The sequence below is a fragment of the Rhea americana genome, unplaced genomic scaffold (genome assembly GCF_003343005.1).
Source record: "Rhea americana isolate MKP2758 unplaced genomic scaffold, rheAme1 scaffold_16, whole genome shotgun sequence".
In the NCBI taxonomy this organism is placed as follows: domain Eukaryota; kingdom Metazoa; phylum Chordata; class Aves; order Rheiformes; family Rheidae; genus Rhea; species Rhea americana.
The window spans coordinates 8,032,916-8,051,972 of record NW_028185705.1 but is presented as its reverse complement, the minus strand read 5'-3'; the positions used below and the strand labels follow the sequence as shown (position 1 = coordinate 8,051,972).

Sequence of the window (19,057 nt, the reverse complement as noted above, 5' to 3'; positions counted from 1 at the left end):
GAGCCCATTTTCTCTTAGTGCTCCAGCCAGCAGCTACTGACCCTGGGCAGGATTGTGCCCACAACCTCACTCATTTTTCCAGTGACTGAATTAACTTTATCGTTAATAACGTTATTGCTCTCTGTCAACCACGTTGTGCTTATTCTGGTGTCTRTGAGGGAGGAGTTAAATTCATATGAGTTGGGTATTTTCTGTTACAGCTCGTGTTCCGTTTTGACCTTTCTGGCTTCACATATTTTCCCCTTTTAAAGTTAGTAATTACATCTGAGATCTTAACATCAAGCCGGTTGCTTTGTGAAAATAAATATTAATGAGAAGGCTACTGACAGTGTCATATGGGTAGAAAAAAATGCTTGTGRAAAAAAGGCTCTTACAATAAATGGAATTTAATATTAATTGAGTGGTTTGGAGTTAAAGCAGGATGTAAAGTCACAAGTTCCCGGCACAACAAACTGCCCTTTGCAGAATCCAAATAGAAGCGTGAGCAGCAAATCGTAAGCAAACTTACTATAATCACACGGGGGCAATACAGGAGTGTAACATTGTTCGGAGCCTGGGACCTGTCCCCCGGAATGTCTCACAATTTCCATGAATCAACATTTAATTACTGTGTCATGCCACATGTGCATTCTTAGCTCTTTCCTGGAAATGCTGCATCCCTTTGGTCTAGTCAAACTGGAGGGAGATAGTATGTTTTGAAATAAAAGTGCATCGATTAAATGCACTGAWTTCTGCTACAGGTCTGTCTGGGGAAAGTGACTCATTTGTTAGCCAGCTGAAGCTGCYTTGCACTGAACATCTTGCACTGATGTTGAAGGGTTTGCCTGCTCACTGGAAGCTGTTACATTTGCTGCTTCCTCAGTGAGAATGATTAGGAATTGTTTGCTTTCCAAAATGCAGTGTTTATTCATGATTTGGAAAAATAGATGATTTGCTGAGCTGTGTTGTAGATAAATGGTTAAATGCTGCCTGGAGTAACCGAGTGCAACTATCGTAGATATATCTGAGCATCCATGCCAAACCTATCCAGCATCCTAAAGAGTGATGTAAATTGTTCATTGGATATAAATTATTCAAAAAGAGTTTTTCTAAATAGGCCGTGTGTATCGTTCTCGTCTGGCTGACAGAGCTGCTGAAGCTGCTGAAGTTTGTTGGTGGCATTTCAGACATCCTGGGTATTGCGTGAAAGCGCCTTAGCAAATCTCCAAAATGAGGGTGCAGGAATGGTAAAGACCTGAGCACAGCGTCTGGGAAGCTGGAATGGTGCTTTGGTACTGATGGAGAAGTGTGTAAAAACACCAACACAGAGCARGTCAATTTATATATTTTGTCAAAATGGTTATGATCAGCCAGGAGGTAAATAAATAAACGGATCAACAAACACTTCACACTTGTGTGTTCTCAACGGGAAACCACAGATCTGAAACCAACTGTCTGGGACAAAACTACCAGAAATAGCAGCAAAATATTCTGCTGCTTAATCTGCATTTTAATCCTTTTTAGGCTTAYAAAACTCTTTGAATTGAAACACTTAAATAAAACAAGAAGAATTGTTACTACATGTCCCAGTTACCCTCAAAACTGGAAGGCGATGGAGTGGGTCTGGCAGTGGGGCCCTGGCCGGGCAGCTGGTGTCGGCCTTTGCCTGCGTAGCCAAACGTGTCTTGCCAGCCAARGGGATTGCTTCTGCCTTTCCCACTCTCGAGCCTATGTCTAATCACTGCAGTAATGGTAGCAAAATCACGGCCAAAGACCGCATAAGAGCACTGAAATGAAAGGCATAAATAGAGTAGGAGGGAAACAAATGCGACTTGTTAGAGATGTCAGCATCGTGCAACTTACCTGGCAGCAGACATCTCCTAAATTCCTTGACAGTCATTTGCCTTTGGAGCCGTGTCACTTGATGTGCTGTAAAAGGAAAGAAAATCTGAAGCTAAGAACATGCCTTTAATTTGCATGCCTAGTTTTGAGCAAGTGCCTAACAGATCAAGGGACATTTGTTAGAACATCATGAACCATTCATGCTGTTCGCTAAAATACAAACTGCAATTCTTGTGGGTTTTTTTCCTCCTTTTCCCCAGTCCCACATTTATCAACACTGAAAGGTTATAAAGAGCTTAATAAAAGGTAGATTAAGGCTTTGGAGATGGTGCAAATAGAACAATCTATAAATAGAAAACACATTAAACAATATCTGGTCTCAAGGGATCTAATAATTAAAACATAGGTCGACTGAATTTTTTCAGCTTTGCTTATCTTTGGTGAATTTTTATCTTGAATCAAAATGTTCCTTTCACTGTGATTAGTTTTGTTATTAGATGTTTCTACACACTGATTAAGACAACTGAAAAGCAATAGTTTATTAGCCCAAGTGTATACCTCTGGGAAAGAGTTTGTCCTGGGGGATRGAAGTATTTCTAATTTTTCAGAGTAATTTTGACTCATTTCTTAAAAGCAAAATCTCTTCTGCTTCTGTTACCGTATGATTTTTCAATTCTTGACTCTTCAATATAATTGTGGACTTATTAATATACTTCATGATAACTTTTCTGATATACCTCAGTCTTTGAGTCCTTTGGTGAAATATGTATTGCCTTGACACTAAAGCTGAAGGCGCTTTGAATGGGGAAAAGGCTTGAAACATTTAAAGTGTCTTTTTTCTTAACAAATATTTTGAAAAGAGAATTCTTTCTTCATTTCAAGCATTTTCAAGATTGTCCTCATAGTTCCCTCTGCCTCATGATGTAGTATATTCCACCTTCATTACCTGCTGATAACATTTCCTTTTTTTTTTTTTTTTAAGACTGACATCACTTACTTGGTCTGTGGAGATGGTAACTTGAAATACGTTTTTTTTATTATTTTTATTATTTTTATGTGTTGCTTTATTGTGCCTGACTATACTTATTGCTGTTTGCTGCTTTTCTGGTATTAATCAGATCTTTCTAGGAGTATTTAAATATCTTAGGATTTGTTTGTTATTATTGCTGTTGGGTTTTTTTAGAAAAGTTACTGCAGGCAATATCACACCATTTATTGCAAACACTACTGGACAGATTTTACTGATGCAAGGACTTTTTATGTTGATGTATTAATTGATGTAGGTCTGTTATCTTTAGCAAAGGGAACTCAGTGAATGTATTTACACCACCCTGATCAGAACTGCACTTGAAGCTTATTCAGCTTGCTCTCCTGCAGTATACTGAGCCCAACGAATAAGGTATGTTGGAGCAGGCAGAACTCGCGTGAACATGCCTACGTCTCAGATAGGTCACTGGGGTCTGATTTGGGTGTTGTTACGTAGCTTATTAGAGATACATTCAGTTTACTACAGCGGAAGCCGCAACACAGGATTTCTCTGTGGTATGAGTCGCTGGATGATAGCTTATTGTCTCTGATATCTGTGTTTCCTTGTTACATGCGTTAACCTTTGAATACAAAAGACTCATTAAAGCAATTCTTCAGACAYGCATACTCCAAGCTTCCCTAGAGCTTTCAAGAGTCACTAACGCATTAGTACCAATGACAGTAAGAAGCAAATCTCCAGATGGGTTGATTGATAGGAAAATTAATGATTCTCAAGACTTCTGTCCAGGTTTGTATTTGGTGGCTTACAAATCTTTGCTCTCAGGGAGATGGGTGGGGAAGGAGACCAGCTGGCTGCCATCCGTTAGTGTGATGAGGGGATGTAAGTAGTAGCATTAAGTCATATATTTGCAGGGTTCTTGTTAACATTATCTTCCAGGTACTAAGTAATTTGCCCCTCTGCTCTTTGTACCAGCTGCTCTTTTCTTTTCCTTTGTGTTACGCTTCAAAGATACCTTTTTGTTCCATTTGTAATTATGTTCTGAAGGGAGTTAATAGAGAGACCATAACAGTTTTTGAGTACCTGTTTATTTTTAAAATGGCCATCAAAAAAGGCTCACTTTCCAAATATGCAGTGATGAAAAGAGAAAGGAAATAAACGCACATTTAAAACTTTATGCAGGCCCAAGTGATCTGAACCCAAAATAATGGCCAACAATGTTGGGAGGTCTTCCCACTTGTCCCATCCAGTTGTAGTCCAACAGCAAATGCACGTCTGATGAAAACAAAAGAGAGAATTTCCCATTGAACATTTCATTTTATTTAAGAAACTGGTGGCATTTCTACCTGAAGATGGGCAAAGACTTCAAAATGGAGAAAAACTCTGCCTAAATTTTTAGTACATATTTGTGTTATGTTTAGATCCCAGTCCTTGGCTTGGGATACTTAAAATAAAAGTCAAGTGACTGTACTGCTGCCTCATTTGGTGGAAGAAAAGAATATTTCTGCAGAGGAAAGAGCAAGACTTTTTCAGTTTGGAGGTAACTAGGTGGGAGTAATTAGGGAGAGGTAGGTGGCTGTTCCAAACAGAAAGCTGGTCTCTGCTGTCCTCCCTTAAATGGGATCATTTTTGTATTGCACTTCCTATAAAATAATTTTGATTCAGATGAATTACAGTTCGTGTTTAAAAATACCTGCATGTTAAACCCGCAGGGTGCCACACCTCCCTCGTTATTCCTTCCTCTCCTGAGATTCGTCCCAAAGGGGATTCATGCACTGAAATGATAATATCAAATATACCAAATGGTGAGTTCTTCGAGGTGCTGCTAAAAGCTTCTCTCCAGTAAGAGGCAATCTTCAGTGATTGCTGCTGTTCTTGTGATTACTGAACAACTCTTCACTCGGTTAAATTTAGCTTCCTTCTGTGAGAAAGTTTGAGGCGCTTTTTTAATATTACATGGTGTTTAGGTTATTGGAACTACACGTTTTATAGGAACTGCCTAAGGTATTATTTGATTGGAAAAGGCACGTCTGTTTTCCTCTGCGATTTTCTAGTCTTTGCAGTGTGAATGTTGCATTAAATAAATTGTTGGCTTGTGGAGAGGAAAATGAATACATCAGGCTTCCCTTTGGTTTTTAAAACCATGTCTAATTTTTAAACTATTTTAAGATACCACCTATAGATTTCTGTACCCTGGTTTTGCCTGTCRCCATTAAAAATATGAGTGGTGTTACATACACCAGGAAACTTGTTTTCTCACAGTAGAAAATAGATGAGTAAACCCATTCAGTCATGTGTAAAATTGCTGAGTGTATCCAACACAGATGTTGTGAGTATTGATTAAAGCAGGAAGGGAAAGCCGGATGCTGCYGGCCCCGTCAGAGGTCACCAGGAGAGTAATTAGTTACCCAGTGTTACAGGGCCAAGTGTCATCAGAAATGAGGTTTCACAAACGCCTTTGCTGTTCTCTGGGGACATCGGGAAGATGGGACAAGGAAGCRTGGAAAGTGTTTATGCTGAGTTAAACTAAGATTTATCCACTTGCAATTTGCCATTAAAGAGCTTTCTAAGTGCATTTCTACGTTAGCCACCTGGGCACTTTCTGGTCACACAGCTGATGAAGGGGGAGGGCTTTTGAAAGCAGGTCATCTTGGTGTATGTTGTCATTTCTTAACTGTTTAACCCCTTAAATACCTTCCTGAAAATGACTATTCCTTGTATGAAGTCTGAGTTCAGTACTGTGCCTGCTGTAAGTGGGTGTGCAGTCTGTGGTGCAGGAAGCCACCGTCTGAATCTGTAATCCCAGAGAAGCAGAGCAGAGGATTTTTAATTTTGTGGAGACCTGTGTAGTCAGCTGGCAAGTTCAGGCCATAAATATTAAATCAGCTGTCTTTCTATGTCAAAACCCCCTTGCCTTGCTTGCTGATTTGTTTTTCAGGTGGAGAAATTTTAAGTGATGTGTTCTTCATCATAGGGACTATYTCAAAATTTGGCCCACTTTCTTTTTTGCATCTGCTTTTTCCCAGCCTTTTCCCTGTCTTTATTATTTAGCAGTATTTGCGGTTTTAAAAATGTGGGGCTGGACTAGTGATCAACACTGGGGTCCTTTTAACTTCTGTGGGACTATGTGGATGCATAGGAGCTCACTGCTGTGGAAAAACATTTCTCCTTGCCCAGAGGAAGTCTCCTGAAAGGGACAGTCTACTTTTCACCATCCTGTCTAGGAAAGGACATCAGTGGCTTGGCACACTGTGAACTTCTGCAATCCCCTCCAGTAATCACATCTGTACAAGGCTTAACACCGCTTGAGAAGAGAACAGGCAGAAATTGCTTTGTGGGGAGAAGGAGAGTCACCTTCAGGAGGAATATGCAGGAGAATCAGCCTTATTGTAGGGAAATTTTCCTTCTTTTTCAGCTTTCATTTACTCGTGTTTTTTACGCATTCCTGCTTTGTATATCCTGCTGTAGCTCGTGTTCAGGCAGGCTGCAGTGCATTACTGTTCCAGCATAGCAGAGGTTCTTTTATAACTCAGCTATTGCCTTTTATTCATTAAGCATTAAGACCTGGGAAGGAAAATAATTGTAGAAAATTGGGGCAATATAAGCCCTTTTCTACCCAAAAAGAGAGAATCAGTGCAGATGCTGTCTGCTACAATGGATGTAATATCACTGCTCCGCGCTGGTCACTTATTCATATTCAGAAGAGCTGCTTTTTCTGTGTGGTTTTCTCTTCTCTTTTTCTTCTTAACGCTTGAGTCAGTTTTATTGCTCATAAAAATCAGTGACTGATGACCCCAGCTAGAACAGTGCAGACTGCAGACAGCTGTTGTCCAGGCTCCCATCCGCTGCTCGGCTGGCGACATGGCCGTGATTTGCAGCGCTTCTGTTGTTCCGTTGTCTGCGGCCCTTTGCTGAAAAGTCATTGCCAATTCTGATAGTGACAAATGCTTGCCAAGGAGTAGTGAAGCTAGTTTAAAGAGCAGAGCCATGCGTTACAAGTATGCTTGACTGCATGCACACTCTGGTCTTCGTGCCAGCAGAAACCGACCTTAATTGTGTCTCCTGGAAAACATGCAAAACAGTTCAGTGAGATTCAGAAACATCTTTTCTTCTATTGAAAGTGAGAATGAACGTGCCAAGGTAGTGAAAGGGATAATTTCCTGTCTTCGTATCCCTACTGGGTAGTTATTTGCAGACACACACACACCCCAATCAAGGAGCATTGCAAATGTCTGTATCCGGGTTGCATTCAATAAGGAATGCCGTACCAGAGTCAAATCTGCCATGTCTTGTGCAGCCTGCTTTAAAGGTTCATTACAGATTCTGGAGTGTAACTGGTCCGGCTCCTTTACAGTGGTCTCCTTGCCTGTTCTGCCTACCAGCTAAACCTCAATATAGGCTGCGACTCCTGCCAGAATACTCTTCATCTCTGCGCGTGAAAGTAGGGTGGCTTCAGTGGCTATTGGCCTCTTCATTAATCAATGTACGGTCCACAGAGCTGCAGTGTGAGGGAGGCTATTTCTGGAGGAAATGTACTCAGAGGACAAGGTTTGCCCTGTACTGCTCTAGTGAACAGGCCTCCAGGACCCTTTCAGGCCATCTGCCCCTGAATTGGTCATGCTTTAAGAGGTAATGACCCAAKAAGAGAGTAGTTGCAAAGAATCCAGAAGCCTTGATCTCCTAGATACAATTATAGAGCAGAAATAAAGACAAAATATAAATCTGGCTAGCGTTGGAGAGGGATGCACGCTGGCTCCCAGTAACAGAAGCTACTCTGGGAAGAAAGCATAGGTCCCTAGCAAGCAAAGAACGTGCCAGTCACTCCGGTGCGAGAGGCAGGACACGTCCCCAGAAGGTGGAGCGTTCCCCGCTGATTTTTCCCTTGCCCAGCCGCTCTTCCGGCCCTTTCAGCCGGCCGCTGCGGAGGCAATCGATTGCCCCGCCGCGATAATCCGCGCTCCTCTTCTCCCTGCCCCCTGCCTCAGCTGGTGCGGAGCAACGCAGATCCCCCGCCTGTCAGCACGGATCAGGAGATGCCTCCCGTGCCAGGCGCGGTACCAAGGGGGAGAGGCCAAGCGCTGCCCTCCGAACTATTCCCGCACTCCCAGGGCTGTCGCACGGCTCGGTGTTTGTATTGGAGGCAGAATTAACGAAGCACCAAGGCTCCTTTGCTACGAGAAAATTAAATATGTCCATGCTGTCAGGCCATTATGGTGATCCGGTTCCCCCCTCATACTTTCAGATGAGTATAAAGGAGAAGCTGCTTGAGGTTTATTAACTAATAACCAAGGAAACCTGTTTTGAGTGTCAAAATCTCGTGAGGCATCTCTTCTTTACAGAAGCTAATCAGGTATTTTGCTTAGAAGAGATGGAACAAGCGTTTAACCCAGCTAATCAGGACCATCTCGTGGCATATTTTTATGTTTGCGGTTTGATAATAAGGTGCTGCCGCTCTAGACTTTGCTTTCTATTAGCTCGCTTTAATAACCCGCTGCTGGTGTCTCTACAGAAAGACTCCGGGCAGGGGGATGCTTTCCCTGATGTGATCTTAGCATTCCCGACCCTGCCTCTGCTCCTTCTCTGGGGAGACGCTAATCTCGCAATGTTTTACTTTCTGCTTTTTTGTCCATATGTGGCRATTGTGTGTCTGATCACCACAGTCTCGCACAGTTACGGTACCCCAGGGAAAGGCAGCCAAAAAAAACATATGGGGCTAGAGAAAAGGGTGTGCTTCACTGCACACGGGCATAATGCAGAGACAACAGACTCTCTGGTATTTTGCAGAAAAGATGTGCGCACTCTGAAATTTTCTGAAAGTGAAACCAAGGCTCTGATTTTCTTTTCCTTAACCAGCACTGCAGCAATATGAAAATTATTCTAAAATTAGTGTTTCCATTGGTAAGATCTTAGTAATCATTTATGCCATTGACAAATCCAGGTTGCTCATTCACTCTAAGGATTAATTCTAACTTTCAGAAAAAAGATCTTTTACTTTTTTTCTGCTGCTGATGTTGGTTTCCTTAGCAAGTGTGCACACAGGCATATATACCTGCACACAGACACACACTGAGGTGAAGAGTTACAGGCCGAAGTGCTCCTCCTGATCATGCCTGGTCTAGACCTAGACCTAGAAGCTCTGCATCCATTCCCACCTGTCTCCATGGGAGCTTCTCCAGTGACTTGAAACCAAGCAATTTTCTGCTCTCATCCTTCTCCTTTATCCAGGCCTCCCAGTATATACACACAGATTTACTCCAGCCTCTCCTGACCTTAGCAGCTGCTGCCGCTTAAGGTTTTATGCTGAGAGAAAGGTAATGAGTAGGGGAACATGCCAGGGGGTGGAAAGGAGTATCCGAAAGTGRGGGAGAAGGCAGATAGTAAATTGTCTGAAATGGCTCTCAGCAGCCTCAATCCCAGCTAGCAAGTATTTATTACTATAAAATAGAGCAGAGTTTGCAAAGGGCTTTTCTTGGGCCCAGGCTTTTCCTCACCCTCCCGATTGCAGACTTAAAAAATGGGCATCACCCAGAAGAGAGGCCTGAAGCCACGGCACCCCAAGATGTGTGCTGCCTCCCAGAGCGACACAGAGGAGAGGTACAAGAGTAAGAAACAGGCCCAGGAACCAAGCCGTGATGGAAAGTTCCAGCAGTGAGTTTGTAAAACCCATCGTTAAAGGTTCARTCTGCTTTATCCTGCTCTCAGGTCGGGGCCTGCACAGTCCCATCAGTTCTGACTTAGGCTGCCACGGAGCTCCCGGGACGCGGAGGCGACGGCGCTACGCAGAGAGCTCAGCTGTGCCTGGGACTAGATTTGGAAAACTTAGCGCCCAAAAGCAGTTTAGGCAATTATGAGCAGGTAAAAAAAATGAGTTTGAGAGGTATGCCTTCACCAAACTTGCCTGTAGCTAACATTATAAAGTAATGAGCATGCTGTATTATGTATGTGCACATGTAAGACAAGGGTATATTTTCGAGTGATGTTTGTGACTGAGAAAACATGTAGTTAAGTCGTGTGGTGATTGCCTTTTCATAAACAGCTCCAGCAAGTCTTCCAGGAAAAAAAAAACAGAATTGTTAATGACATTAATGATAGCAGCAAACTTTGCTATGTGAAATATTCATTTAATATGTTGTTGTTCCAACACTGTGCTCAGCAGAGAGGTGCTGCGCTATGTTCAGCGATCACCATCGTGGGCCTTACAGTATCGTGCAACGTGATTATGTAACACAATTACATGTTTTGAGGCTATTGAAAAAGCTCTCTTACGGCTGCATAAAAAAATCATAATGCCAGCCTGTCAGAGCCTCTTAGAGAATAAAATAGCAAATTACAAAAAATAATTGCCTTTCCTAGGTACCATGAGCTTAACAAAAATCCTGTAAAACCTTTCACAAAGGTCTGTCTTTACCGAGCACCTTCTTAAGGCCTTTGTTAGCAGAAGCCCTTCAAGGATTGAGGCAAGGGAAAAAGCCCCAAATACATCCAAATCAGGAACGTTTTGCCTGTTTCGTATTCATAGTTTCTTCCTTATGTGTGACTGATTTATTCTGCTGTGAGCCCCCAGGGTGTGCGTTGTCCAAAATAAAGGCTGCCAAAAAAAAAAAAGAAAAAAAAAAGAGCAGGGAGCATGTAAGGTGGGGGGAGTTTAACTGATGTTTTAGAAGCTGAGATGTACTGCACATCTTGCGTCTTTGTGTGTGAATCAGCTTTATGCTGTTTCTTAACAAAAGCATACCCACTAAATAAATAACTYCAGCACAGTGCAAGACACCGTATCTGAAGATAGAAAGCTGCTCTGAGACAGTTGCGCCACGCTGTGCGGTACGATCCTGCCTGCGTCTGCATAGTCTGAAGTTGAGCTTGAGCTGCTGTCGCACGTGCTTGCCTTACACAGCGCTGCGACTGTGCCGCAGAAGATACAAAGAAATGCATAGAAAGCAAATGCCTGTGATTATTTTAGGGTCTTGCTTAGCCTCAGAGAGTGGTTTGGTTTTTCAGCGACTTTTTCGTACTCTGGCACACAGGGACATAGGAAAACTGCGCTGTGGGAGCGCAGATCGCTTGGACGACGTCGGCAGAGCCGGCTCGACAGAGCGGGCTCTCTGTGCGGGGCGCAGTGCCCCRAATGACGGGAAAGCAAGACTGCAGGGCAGAAACTCAGGAGCCGCTCTGCGCAAATACGCGTCCGCCGGGGAAGCAGCAGCTTCAGAGAGGGGGCCGCGCGCAAGGCTGCCTGCAAACTTTGTCCGGGTGCTGAGGGGCAGGTCACGCGGGGATGCAGGCGGGGGGATCTTTGCGCAGCGGGGACGCTGTTGTTAAGCGCCCCGAYGGATGAGCACAGACCCTTCGCTTGCCACAATAGCCGCTCGCACCGAGCAAGACTCATTAAATATTCAGTTCCAGCCTCAAGCAGCTCATTAAGTCAGCAATGAGCAGTGACGCTGGCGTTGGAAAACCCTGCCTCAGTTAACATCACCATGCAGAGTCTCCCTGGATCTCTTGATGTTGCTCTGCTCAGTACCTTTTCTGTGATGACCAGCTTGTGCTCTCTGCTTTGCATTAAATACAGGTAAAAAACAGTCAAGTGGATTTAAGTTCTCCTGTTCTTTACAGGCCTTTGCAGAGATGAGTCCTGGGGCCCAAGCTGTGGCATTTTCTGTAGCAGCTGTAATTCAGGTTTGCAGGAGGAGGATGGGAAGAGGTTTATATAGCTTCAGTGTTAAAAAGAATAAAATTTGTAATGTTTGAAGGTTAACTTTAATATCAGAACAGTGTYGTGACGTGGAGCAGTTACAGATGCTGTATTGCTATCTGTCCAGTATCACACAGCTGAAAGTTTTACAGTAAGTGTGTGTTCCCTGGAAACATAGTGTCTTTGGTGGATTTGGTTTGAATTGTGTGCTGAATATATTTCTTGTGTTCAATTTCTTTCTGAATGGTGTATTTGAAACCTGTTTTGCAACCACTAACTTTTCTGAGAACAGTTTTATATTCAACAATACCTAGCAATAATATACAGATTGGGAGCAGGGAGGCATTTGGGGTGAGTGGATGTCAGATGTCAACAAATCGGAGTACACTGGAATCTAGAATTAGGATTGTAATTGTATAGAACTCATGTGTTTTCACAAACTGATGTTTTTAAACTGTAACATCTGGAAGTATGGAGCAGAAATGGAAAAGCCGAACATGTGCAAAAGTTTTTGGGTTGTTTCTCAGAGCCCAGTGTTTCACACTGCACTTTTTTTTTTTTTTTTCCTTTAACAGAAAGTGTTTTCAGACTGCTCATTTCTATGTGGAAGACAGCAGCTCACCGCGTGTGGTCCCCAATGAAAGTATTCCCATTATACCTATTCCAGGTAAGACAGGCTTACTCACCTATATTTGTGCTATTTGGAGGCTGTTTTACTTACCTAAAGGAGAGAATGTATTCATGGTTAACATGATTTTTTTTTTATAGACGTTTGTTGTATCAGTGCTGCTTCATTTAAATTCATGTGCTTTGCAATGGGGCTCTGAGTACCAATGCTGTGTTTTTCCATAGGCACTTCTTCCACATTATTTTAATTAAAAATTTCAGAATAACCTTTGTGAAATGTCAAGAACAAGAGCAACACTTCTTAGAAATACTAACGCATTGCATGCAAAGTGAAATGGATTGCARTGTCAGGGTGGGTTGTGGACGAAGGATAACCAGCTCCACTGCTCTCTTGAGACCAGTAGACTTGCCCCCCACTTCCAGCGTATGCAGAGGTGGGAAAAGCAAAAGATGTAAAGTCCAAAGCCATTTGTTAATTTGACATTAATCAAGTTACCAAAGGCCAAATTCTTCCCTCAGCTGTGTCAAGAGCAAAGGTGGAGCCAGAGTTTGGCACTATATTCTCTTCGTGAGGCATTTCCTCTAGGAATTAYCAAGTACAGGATTTAGTTCCTTTTAAGCAATGATGACAGAAAACAGCTTGATGTTACAGTGGCTTGTGCAGCTGCTGCCTTCTTCGGTGTTACTCAGTTTCACTGACAGAATTAAGAAACCCAAAATGTTATGTTGATCTCAGTCTGTCAAATGATTGTGCTTGTTGCTTCGAGGTGGTGTTTTCGGTTTCCTTCTCCTATTATGTAATCTGTGCCAATGGTCTAGGATTCAATCTGCAGCTAATTTTAATGAAAACATTCAAAGACATCTCTGACAGTGTAGGAGAAGGCACTCTGAGAAAACATACATTCTAGRGAAATGAAAGAATCCAGTTACATTTTCCCTGACTTTATTCAGTATAAATACAAGGCTTTCCTTCTAGAAAGAGTCTTTCAAAGTATCCATAAGAATTAATATGAAAGATTAGCTGTTACATTCGTATAGAAAATGTTAGGCAGTTTGCCTTGAAGTCTGATTCTGCRCCTCTGAAAATAGAAGAAAACATACCATTATCACCTGTCCTTTCTGCATACTAAGGTGCGTGTCCTGGMCTCCTCACTTCCATTAGCAAGGAGCCACTCTTCCTCTCATTCTTCTTTGAGTAACATGAGATGGGATGTTTCAGTTTTAGACAATTTGAGATGAGTTTTTGAAAAAGAACCCAAGTAGCTGGAAAACTCTGTTGTTCTTACTGTGAGTTCAGAAGAAATGATTCCGTGATGCTTTTAGCAATCAGTGCAATGGTCCCATCATGCCTACTCTYGTCTTCACATTGATACTTTCCTTGGAGCTTGCCAGGAAGGGGAGGGGARACTAAATTGGACTCTCTACAGAGCAGTATCTAAACCGGGGGAATTGTGAGCACAAGGCAGTAGGGGAAGAGAAATGCTGTCATTGGAGAGAAGTCTCTTTGGCCAATTTAAAATATTTATTGTAAGTGATAAGAAACTTTCTTAGACAAAGAAACATGCAGAAAGGTCCATCTTTTAAGGTCTGCAGTCTGTTTAGTCTAGACAGTGGTTCTTTCCTACCTCACAGGTAGGTTTTGAAGATCAGTCCATTGAAGACCAGAAGGCACTCATATAAATGGTAATAGAAGCTGCAGAAGTGCCATTAAAACAGTATCAGTGGCAGGTACCATAAGGCCTGCACATCCATTAGTGCTTCTCCAGCAACCGTTCTTGTGTGTGAGATCAAGCTGCCAAGAACTAAAGAAAATTACCATTTGGGGACATCTTCCCATAACTGGAACAAGCCAAACTGTTGGACCACTGCAGCTTCAGGATTGATACAATGTCACTGCAGTACAGTCTATGCTCTGTTCAGACTCTGTCCTGCTGAGAAAGAGCTATTCACATCTGGTAATGAGCACTGCAACTTAAGGGACCTGCTGAGCAAGTGCTGCAAGACTGCTTGAGAAGTTGTCTTTGTTGTCAAAAATCTGCAGTGATGCTGATCAGCTCTAAGGCATGCGAGGAGCTAGGCCTTGGAAAGAGGTTTAGTCAGATGCAAAGGTGAATTCAGCCGTCTGATTCCCACTCTAATGACTAAACTTCTGTGGACATAACAGATGTTTTGATGCCTGCATATAGACATCTAAATGGAGTTGTTTTAATCTGAAGCTGAATTGTGCCAAGAGGGCCTTAAGAGAGAATGAATGAGTTGATGAACTCAAAGATCTTTGCACCAACAGCAAAGCTATTGAAAGTATCAAAAGTCAAATCATTCCATGGAAGTGCCTCTCTCTGTCTGTATTTAGTATACAGGAAGTTTCTTTGGTCAGTATTTAGGCTCAAATTTATTGGAGATAAATTCAAGCTATGTAGACTTTTTCCAAAGTTGTGATACACAGCACTAAAAGATCTTGAAGCTCTCCTAAACATTGTCCCCATCTGTAGATACAATAAAGGCCTGTTTCCACCAACCAACCTGCTACTTAAACGACAACTCTTCAGTGACATCAGCTGCTGCTGTCATGTAGGCAGCCCTCTGGAGTTCCTTGAAAACATTAAATAGCAAAATTCTCCCTTGAATTGATCCCAACTGATGAAACAATAAGCTTTTGAATTTTGCTTCTGGAAACTACCAGAGAATGCAATAAAATCTTACTTGCTATATTGATCCTAGAAGTAAAATACAAGTGACATTTTAACAAAATCAAGTTCTTCGAAGTAACCTTATTAGCTTGTGATCCCCTAGGCAATACCTTCTTAAAAAYTATGTGTAAATGGTGCCTGTGGAACCATGCATCTATTGCCTAGAATTCAGTAGACTGACTTCCATTCTCAATTATGTATGAGCAGCCACACTGATGGCAATTGAGAGCAGTGTGTCTAAAAACGTTTAAAAGATTTGCCAGGGCCCATCTACAGCACGCAGTGAGACGTCAGTTGGAGAGAGCTGAGCTAGGTTTTGGGTTGGCTAGTCCTGGCTCAGGTGCAGGGTAGCTCTGCCAGGTCCGGGGGAGCGAGCTGCAGTGTCGTCCTGATGCAGCTTGAGAGGTTGCCGAAGTTGTGCTGGTATCACTGCATGCAGCCACTCTGCTCTGCTGACGTACCGACGTGCTCTGAGGTAGCTTTCATGTTTCCTACTACACCATGTTCTGCTCTCCTGTTTAGATGTACCCTCCGTTTCCTCAGCTCCAGGAACTCTAATCTCCCAGCTACCTGCGATAACTATATACTACAACTTAGCAGATCTGCAATCTAAAAAATCAGCTGGTAAAGGAATAATTTTACCCATTTTCTATTTCACTTCCCATGGCCTACGTGCTTAATTATTGTGCATGAAGCCACATCACCCATAGGCATGTGCTTATCTATGCAAATTTGCTCTGAGACCCAAATCATTATCATTATTCATAATTATCTGCTCTGCTTGATCTAGAGAAACACAGGACAAAGGAGATATCATTAACTGAGTCACCCACTGGATATTACAACTGAGGTATAAATCTTAACTCACATAAGCCTTATGCCTGACAGTAATGCATCTGTAATCAATGACAGACTTCTGAAACTCCCTGGACTTTCAACTGAACAAAATTATTTCTCCATATTCTCTGTCTTGCCTCTACACTCCGTTAATTTTGGCCATATCCACATCATTTTGCATGGATCTCTTCACTATAAACATTCAGGCTTGGCAACGTCTCACTCTCACTAAACCAGCTCCTGTTCCCATTCTTTTTTTTTTTGTTTTTTTTCCTAGTCAGATTAGTATCTTGGTATAGAGTTTCTGGCCTTGATCCTKTGTGGTAGATTCAGGAAATAAGAATAACAGCACAGTCATGGATGCAGACCTGTATGTCTTGCAACACCACAGAACAAAATGAAGCCCCATCAGTCTTCCTTTGTGCTACTTGTCACAAGACCTGCTCCAGTAAAGCAATGCAGAAGTGCACCACCATGTAACTTAGATGATATCRAATACTAAGGTTAGCAAAAATTCTACTTTTACTACCATCCTCTTCCTAGTCTTTGTTTTAGAGCTTTCCTGCTCTTGGGCRATGAATTGTTCTGGAGCTTRCTGTGGCTTTAACGGTTCCTTGCCYGGGYCCATGGGCACAACAGGCATTTTGGCACTGATGTTAGCAGGACTGGTTGTTGGTGAGATCAGTGCAGAGATACCTGAGGCTTGACCCTATGGCAAAACTCAGAACTGTGCGTAGTCTTGACCACAGTCCAGGGAAACATGGCTCATAAAGAGCGGAATGGCTGGCTGGCTGATGCAGCTGATTCTTTTAGCATGTTATTCCAGACGTCTTTCACCATTTTTAGTATAAGTTAAATGTCTCAGATGTGATGCCAGTCATTTCAGCTTTGTCTAGACTATAAAACTCAGGAATACTTCCCAGTTCTTGATTCAAGGTGCATGCAGTTTCAGATTTAAATGGCAGTAGATTCATTTTGTAACTACTGCTGGAGTTTCTGAATAGTGTATTTTAAAGYAGCTAGTGGCAGAATCTGTGGGGGAAACGCTCTCTTGCATCTTTAGGAATGATTCCATGTGGGTGCATGAGCCTAGAAAATTCTGAAGTAGCCGGATGTGTTGTAGTGAGAAAGTGTCTTGACCACCTCATGTTGTCATGTAAGGGTGTGAAGGCCAGTGCAGTCATGACTCTTCTTCRTTTCCCTGTATCATGGTTACAAGAACCAGTCCCATAAAGCATCCATCTTATTAATTGTTAGTTTCTATTAAATCTTCTGATTTAAAAGATCTTTGAAACTGTGAGTTTCTACCTTATTCCATGGTTATATACAATGGTTCTGTGGTTACATATGATAACCCCAGTTCCCTTGMCCCTTTCCTGGTGAATGTGATTAGACTTTAGTGTGTTTTCTACAAGCACAGCATCTTCACTTCTAATGTCTTCYGCCCTGTGATGGACCATTTCCTTTAAAATATTGTACAAATGATCGTACTCATTTGACAAAGAAATTGCAGGTCCTTATTGGAGGCTTGGTATGGTTATTGTTTTCTACTGGGATGTGACTGGCTCAGATTGCATCCAAAGACCTAAATATGAGCACCAGGATGCCTCCATGGCCAGCCTGTGGCCAGCAGTGACAGTGTGCTGAACAGAGTGATCCTCTGTGCTAGAGCCTGGCTAGGCACCAGGAAAAGTACTMGCTACAACTGAGGACTTATTTCTCAAGAACATGAAGCTGTTCATTAAGCACAGAGATAGTGTTCTTCAGCTGTTTAAGACTTTACAGCTGCTTTCTGCTCCCTGTGGATTTATATTCCAGCACCATATTGTGAATTGTACCTATCTTCAGTTTCGGTTAAAGTCATGAATGCAGTATCGCAAACACAGCCACCCTTTGAAACCAAGAAAATATCAAGGTGTTTTAAGGAACATCCACCTCGCTTTTCCTCTGCTACCAACCCTGCTCCTACAGCACACTGGGGAATTTGTGGTATAGTATCCCCTCCTAATTGTGGTACTTGTAATTAGGGCTTCAGGAGTTGTCTGAATCATTCCAAAACACATGCTCTCCTGGTGGCTGTGCCAAGTGTAGAGATTTTTAGGACAGGTTCTTCTCTGAAAGCCATCAGATGACCAGAGAGAGCTCTTGCCCATCCTGTGAAGTTGCACCTCTGTGTGCTTACATAGAAGGCCTGTGGGTAATTGATGGCACAKCTGGGACCTGAGGCTGGAAATCTGAGTTGAGTTACTTAGCAGGCGATACCAAATAAAATCATATTTAATGTCTGTGCTAAAGGAAAATTAACATTATTTCATTCTGTTGGACTGAAATTGGTTTTTTGGGTCCATTCCTTTTTGCTTAAAGGCAAGAACTGCATTGCTGTTGCCTTTATAATTAATGATAAYCTAATCTAGGATTTGTACAAGCAGATTTAAACTGAGCTTTTATTTTGACACATATAAAATCTTATCATTAACATCTTTATATTTCTGACTGACACATGGYTAATAGCATAGCAGTAGATTAAATCTTGAAGCAAGAGAGATGAATGTAGCTACAATATTACGCAGGTGATTTTTCATATTCTGCTTTTTTGTGTGTGCTTTATCAGAAACCTACCCTTCTGTTCATTTGACTTGATTATAATAAATAGATAATAATTATCTTGCTGAAAAGAATTTTTTGAATTTTATGTTTTTCTTTCAACATGCCCACCTATCCAGGACACTCTCAAATATATTCATAGCATTTTTCTTGCTTTTTCCCTTTGAAAGGTGTTTTTATTAAAAGCAGTACTTGATAAACACATAATAATAAAAATGTGAACATTAATGAGGAATAATGTCCCCAATAATTAATTCTCAGCAATTCATAATTTATCTTAATTTATTTTAATTTATAATTTATCTTAACTGTTGAGGTCACTGACTTCAGAGGATGAAGGGCTTTCAGCAAGTAATTTGAGCTCCTAGAAATAAACCTACTGTTTTGCCATTTTATTAGTTATGCAGACACAATCTCCGCAGAAAGCAGATATGTTATTGATACTAAGATTTTTTTTGACTTTATTTTATCTTAAATTAATTAGTACTTATGCACAAATAAAACTATTTAGTACAAATATTGTACTATAATTATTTGTACTATAATTAGTACAAATAAAACTGTTCTTATCTTTCTGGCAATTTTTATACAGCAAGAAGTGTGATCAGTCAGAAAAATTAATTATTCCACATAAAATGCAAGCTCTTCTTTTGCATTCTTATTTTAAATAGTTGAAAAAGAAAGACAGTTTTTCACAGAGTTGAAGGCCCTGGCTGTAAAAATGCCCATGATACGAATGCATTAAACCTAAAATTGCTGGAAGAAAACTGGGGCCACCCATCTATATACCTGGAATTATTT

The 19,057-nt window shown here is 41.7% G+C and overlaps 1 protein-coding gene across 1 annotated transcript in view; it reads left to right on the top strand.

The window, feature by feature from the left end:
- The window catches only part of PTPRG (protein tyrosine phosphatase receptor type G), a 342,342-nt gene that overhangs the window by 288,434 nt on the left and 34,851 nt on the right, over nt 1-19,057 (top strand). Inside the window, exon 15 of the mRNA XM_085300014.1 lies at nt 12,074-12,165. Within this exon, the coding sequence (XP_085156140.1) occupies nt 12,074-12,165 (92 nt within the window). The remainder of the gene's footprint in view (nt 1-12,073; nt 12,166-19,057) is intronic.